The sequence below is a fragment of the Geotrypetes seraphini genome, chromosome 1 (genome assembly GCF_902459505.1).
Source record: "Geotrypetes seraphini chromosome 1, aGeoSer1.1, whole genome shotgun sequence".
NCBI lineage: Eukaryota > Metazoa > Chordata > Amphibia > Gymnophiona > Dermophiidae > Geotrypetes > Geotrypetes seraphini.
Window position 1 is genome coordinate 26,499,756 of NC_047084.1, and position 6,548 is coordinate 26,506,303.

At 39.4% G+C, this 6,548-nt stretch overlaps 1 protein-coding gene across 1 annotated transcript; it reads left to right on the plus strand.

Moving 5' to 3' along the window:
- Positions 1 to 400: 400 nt before the first annotated feature.
- Positions 401 to 4,814, plus strand: LOC117366295 (acetyl-CoA acetyltransferase, mitochondrial-like). The gene is given in 4 exon segments (XM_033957507.1): positions 401 to 422; positions 1,311 to 1,382; positions 4,091 to 4,542; positions 4,545 to 4,814. Coding segments are annotated over 4 exon segments (816 nt in total).
- Positions 4,815 to 6,548: the final 1,734 nt, after the last annotated feature.

Consider the following 6,548-nt stretch of genomic DNA (forward strand, 5'->3'; position numbering starts at 1 on the left):
AATTTTACGGGATGTTTGTCCTATATATATTTTGGAACAAGGACACTGAATATAATAGATCACTCCTTTGGAGTCGCATGTTGTGTCAGTGTTTAATATAAACTTACGACCACCTGAAAAAGGGATTGTCACTTGAGCAGCATTCATAACATGATTACAAACTTTACATTTGCCACATGGTTGGTGAGGCAACTTCCGTGTGGTAGAAATGTCAAACTTTTTGTGTTTTAATTTCTCGCACAATATAATTTCTCTCCTCCCATCATGGTCCAGCATTTCTCTTTTTCTCTCTTCCCTCCCTCCCACTGTATGCTGTGAAGGAAGTATTTACAGCTCTTGAAGAGGAAGGAATCCTTACAATGATAATATCGGGTGGCCAAGTTACCAATTAGTGGCAACGATGGGGAAGCCATTTTCAAGATGTAAGCAAACAGGTTTCCTGAAAGAAATGTTATCTGTGAACCTTGGGAAAGGGTAGAGTTAGGGGTTGTATATGAAGCAAAGCTTAGGTAGTTGGAAATTGAGTCTCACAATAACCATTGTGTAGCCCAAATAAGCAAGAGGGAACTTATTGAATACAATATTCCCTCTACCCAATAACAGAAGTTTCACACTGTTTTATGAACCAAATGAATTTCTGTTTTATCATAAAACCGCAGCATCTGTTTCCTTGGCATCTTCCTTCCCCTTCTGTTCAGCTCAGACAGAAGAGCAGACAGGCAACATAAAGAATGTAGCCACTAGAATCACCAGCATCACAATAATTTACAATCAACTTCCCTAAATATGACATTCTTCGAAATGTGGGTTGGATAAATGGATAGGGACCTTGAATTAATGATAGCATTCAAGCTAGCAAGGAGGATTAAAATGATTACTCCAAAGACAGAAGATTTTCTTGCCTTGCAACTAATAATTTTCATTTCTAAAGACTGAAAAATTTTAAGCAACAATCCCGTGTCCTAATTGGCTGCCAGTCTTTAAGGAAAATAACAGCATTACAAATGAGCAGGAATTGCTGAAAACCTGTCTTTACTCAGAAATAAATGACTCTCTTTTCCAAGTTTAATGCATTCTTTCCATTTCCTACTAGCAATTAACACCATTCTTTCCCTTTTTGGTATTAACTTAAGCTTCTTTGGGATATCATTTACTCATGCTTGGAGCAACAGAGCTTCCGATCAGATGCCTTTTTTATTGCCTGTGCTGTTATTTGGATTAAAAAAAAAAAAAGTATCATCAAAGTCCAAATTCTAGCTTGGACAATAGGAACTGAAATTTTTTTGTCATTTTTTTCTATTGTTCATTAGGTGCTGTACTTTTTGGCATTCAGTTGCAAGAATTATATGGCAAATATAGATGCATTCTGATAGCTCATACAGGTGATCTGCTTTCAAGTCTTAGCTTGGCTTATTGATTTTTGGGCAGCCGAGACTGGAAGTAATGGAAAGGCTGTTGTTCTTAGTCCTTGGAGGAATGCTGTTATTGCTTTCGTAATTAGGTCAGACTGACGATGGAGTCGTTATATATCCAACCCAGAGTGTTTTATTTGAAAGAAGAGAGGAAATAATAGGGAGCAGAGGTCATCAGCTGTGCATTATTGTCTCATGGGGGAAAGCCTTGAACCTTCTATATGGTAAACGGCTGCTATCAGCCTCTGCTGTCATGGAATTATGCACTCAGTAGCAGGGGGGCATAAAAAGTGGTTAAGGCTCTTAGAGGAAGAAAAAGAACAATCAAGATTCAGAGTTTTTTTAGACTTAAGACAGTCAGCAAGAGATAAGGTTACCAGCATCTGGATTTGCCTGGACATGTTCTCTTTTTAGAGGACTGTCTGGGGTGTCCAAACAGTTTCCTAGACTGGAGGAAGTTTGTCCAGATCTTGGACTCACTCTCTCCAGACCAGCCCCAAACCCGAACTCAGGTCCCCAGACTCGGGTCCGAGTCTCCCCTGTCCCCAGTACTTCCTTTGGCACTGCAATTTCAAAACTTCAGGCAGCCGGCAGCACTTAGGGCAGGATCATGCTGCTAACACTGCCAGCAAATTGCAGCGCCAGAGGAGGGCATTCCTATTTGGTTTTGTTTTAAATAGCAAGTAAAATCTCTGCATATCACATGTACCTTGAGACTAGTTGTGATTTTTTCTGTTTTATATGGATTATGTTAATTTACAGTAAAGTTTGTCTATTTATTGTGTATTGAGATTATACCAAAATAAAACAAAGGGCTATCATCATATATTCTTTTCTACACTGTTAGGTGACACTTAAAGGGCCAAATGAGTGATATATAAACCTCTTAATAAAGAAAGCATTGGGAGAAATTAATTCACTAAACAGAAAAGTCCATACTCAGCTGTAATATAATTAAGGCTTTTGATTTCACAAGGCAACAAAAAAAATTTGGGGGGAATCATCTAATTAAAACCAAAATCACTTTAATGGATAACACCAAAATAGTAGGCCATCTTAAGAACTACTTTTTGAACTTAGCAGGAGGAGTGTTGTTCCGCACTGTTTTGGCATTTTCCCCTGACGAAGTCTTTGGGTACTAATTGCAGTGCCGCTTTTTCACAGATAAGTGCTGTTTATTTTTCACGCACTACTGTGACAATGATAGACAATGCATTGAAAGAAGTGCATGCACATAGATTTCATGCATATTCATTGGGGAAATCCTGAAAACCTGACTGGATTTGGCCCTCAAGGAGAGAATTTGGGGACCCCTGATCTAGATAATGCACTTGTAACAAACTGTTACAAAGCCCGTTGATGTCATGACAAAAGCACAATGAGCCATTTACAGTGAAGAATGTTGTTAAGTTATGATTACTTTTTCTGTAATGAGTTATATTACCATCTTTTGCAAACAAGTGATTTTGCTTAAGTCTTGAAGCAAGAAGTTCTGCTTTTTCTTTTGAAAGATTTAGATCACGAATAAGATCACTGAGCTCAACTTGTGTAAAGGTCTCTGGTTTTGAATCTTCATTATTCACATCATCAGGATCAGATAATTCTGGATTGTGACCAGCTGCTGCATCATCATCACATTCCTCATCATGTTCCACAGAAGCAAGTACATCTTGTGGAGGTACAGGGACAGGCAGTGAGTCATCATTAGGAAAAGGCCTAATAGAATCATTTTGTGCTTAGTTTTAGCTGAGAATCCACTTGTGTTCATAAGGCAAAAGTAGCAATCTTTAATATGGTGTCGCGGTTCCCTCCATATCATTGGGATTGCAAATGACATCACTGCCTTTCATCATTGAGCCAGTCACGAAGTCCATTGGAACAACTGGTACAGATGATATGTGGAACCCAAGACTTATCCTGGTCACCTAGTGGATAGCCAAAGTAAATGGGCGATGTTGTGCTTTTGTCATGAATGAACCATAGACATAACAGAAACTATCTGGATGATTAATACAATGTCTTAGCATGATAAAGACTAATATTAATCACCGTCTGTAGCATAAAAATACAAAGAAAAACTGTTGTTAACCCTCCTTATACGTTTATCCTATAAATGCATGATATATCACCCAATTAATGTTTATAATTATATATATAATGAGCCTCATTACAAAAATGTGACGTGCTAGTGAAAAATTAAACACAGATTTGAAATCAGCATGAAAAATGCTGCAAAAACCACCCAACATTAACTCTGATGAAAATGATGTATTGACCTGTGTTTTAGGTGTTAATGGATAAGCATTAATAAACATTTATCATAATAGTTGTTTACTAGACAAATACTGGAAAATTCCATTCCTCTTATATCCTTTCACCCCTCCCCCAGCTTATCATGTGTCTTCCACCCATTCCACCCATGAAGGTGAAGGGCTGGTATCATGGCGCTCTCTGGTCGAGCTCAGCAGCTGTTGGTCTTGAAATGTGCACGCAGAGGATATGCTGTACAGCGTACTCTGAATGATGTGGTGATTGTGAGTGCAGTGAGGACACCCATAGGATCATTCTAAGGAAGTCTGTCATCTTTGCCAGCCACTAAACTTGCTTCGGTCACTATTAAAGGAGCGATTGAACAAGCAGGTATACCAGCGGATGAAGTCAAAGAGGTGTCCTCCAAGACAAGCAGTACTGGGTGCAGGTATTCACTAATACTGAATGCTGCTTTGTATTTTCAGGCTTACCTATCTCAACACCGACGACAACTGTCAACAAAGTTTGTGCTTCAGGCATGAAATCTATCATGATGGCAGCTCAGAACTTGATGTGTGGTCATCAGCAGATTATGGTGGCTGGAGGCACGGAGAGCATGTCAAATGTCCCATACGTGATGAACAGAGGTGCAACACCATATGGAGGAATGAAACTGGAAGACTTGATTGTAAAGGATGGGCTGACTGATGTCTACAACAAAATTCACATGGGCAATTGTGCTGAGAATACGGCTAAGAAGTTTAACATCCCACGAGAGGAACAAGATAGTTTTGCTGTAAACTCTTATACTAAGAGCAGGACTGCTTGGAAATCTGGCATTCTATCAAAAGAGATTGTACCTGTCACCATTTCCCAAAAAGCTAATGAATTTTTACCTTCTATTTTGTAGGCAAACCTGATGTGGTGGTAGAAAAGGATGAAGAATACAAACGTGTTGGCTTCAACAAAATTCCAACTCTAAAGACAGTTTTCCAAAAGGATCATGGAACTGTGATTGCTGCCAATGCGAGCACGCTGAATGATGGGGCTGCTGCTGTGATTATGATGACCTCAGATGCTGCCAGAAAGTTGAAGGTTAAACCTTTGGCAAGAATTGCAGTTCTTTATTCAAATGTTCAATTTGGGGATTAAAAGAGTTTCCCAAATTCGCCACCAAATTCCAAAAGGCTTCATGGGTGACTTCTGGGGGTTTAACAGAATTTGCAGATGCTGCTGTTGATCCCATTGATTTTCCAATTGCACCTGCTTATGCCATACCTAAGGTAAGAATTTATCTCACATTCTTGCCGTACTTCATTCATCCAACATTGCAGCTTGTCTTACTGGTCCTCAGCGGTCCACCAGGCACTCAAACTACTCTCATAGTGCTGGGCTTTATGCTCCCACTCGTCATCGGATCCAGCTTAATAGTTGCTTTAAATACTTAGAATAGTTATAATTTACTTTAATGTTAATCTTAAATAAGTATGTACTAAAAGTACTTAGCTGTGCAAAAGCCGCTTTTCAACGGGGGTAGAGTCACCAACATGTTTCGCCCATATAGTTCAAAGGGCTTTTTCAAGGCTACCACTCCCTAAAGAAATAAAAAAGAAACCTAAGTCTCCATAGCCTATCGCTACATTTTAGTGCATATTTTAAGCATTCAATAATCCTTATGTAGTTTAAAACCACTTCATTCACCCCTGCTTACCTATCCACTTACACCATTCGACCCGACCATTGCGTCTAAGGAGGAATGGTGGGCAAGTTATTAATCACCGAATTTAAATGCTCCACGTCCCTGACGTCAACGTCCCATAAGTGTTCGAGACGCCAACGTCTAACGTCAGAGCGTACCCCCCTTAACAATTAATCCTTCATTATCTTATGAATGACCCTAGTGGGACACCCCCCCAAAACAACCCTCCTATAGCAGGGATGCCCATTCAAGTTCGTTATTTAACCCATAAGGGGTAATAGTATTCAAACTATAAATCCACCGTTGCTCCAATAAATTTAATCTACCCTCCCAATCTACCTCAAGCTTACCCTCATCCATACAATCAATCACTCTCCACTTAATTGTCCAGCCTTCTTCGAATGTGAACCGCCTAGAAGTCTTTCGACTATGGCGGTATAGAAGAATAAAGTTATTATTATTATAAAGTTATTATTTCTGCATTGACAGATAAGTGAAACAAACATATATTTGATTCTACCACAAAAAGATACACAGTTATAGCACAAAAATGCCAATATACAGTGATTTTTGCATGTTCAAAGAACACATTCTTTTTCTCTACATCATATATTCTTCTGCTGCGGGGGGCTGGAGAGAGAGAGAGAGAGAGGCTGCACTGGAGGAGGTAGGGGCCAGACTACTGGGAGGCAATGGCATGGCCTGGCACTGTGGGTGGGGCATGTGCCAGGGTGGGGTCAGGTGTCCTTTTTTTTTTTTTACTTAACCAATATAGTAACCCTAGCAGGAGAGAAACTGAGCAATGCAAGCTCTGTTCCAGGAAACAGAACCCTGCTTTCTGATCATTCATAGTAACCAAACTCATTTATGTTTTCTTAACCAACAACTTATACCCCCCCCCCCGCAATGTTATTATTAAGCTAGCCAAATTACATTTCATTATAATGGTCGGATGTGTTTTAAAATGAAAAGACTGAAGGTGCATTCATCTACTCTAAAGAATTCATGGGACTAGCCTGAAGTCTAAAAATGATAAATTGCTGTGGAAAAGGATAAAGCAAGTTGTGGATGTCATTTGTCAAACTGCTTATCACACTTTCTAAAGCTTTCTGGCAATGAAATGTGAGTTGTATTATGTGTGGGAAGGAAGATTTGGTTAACATCCTTGCAAATTATTAGCAGCAGGC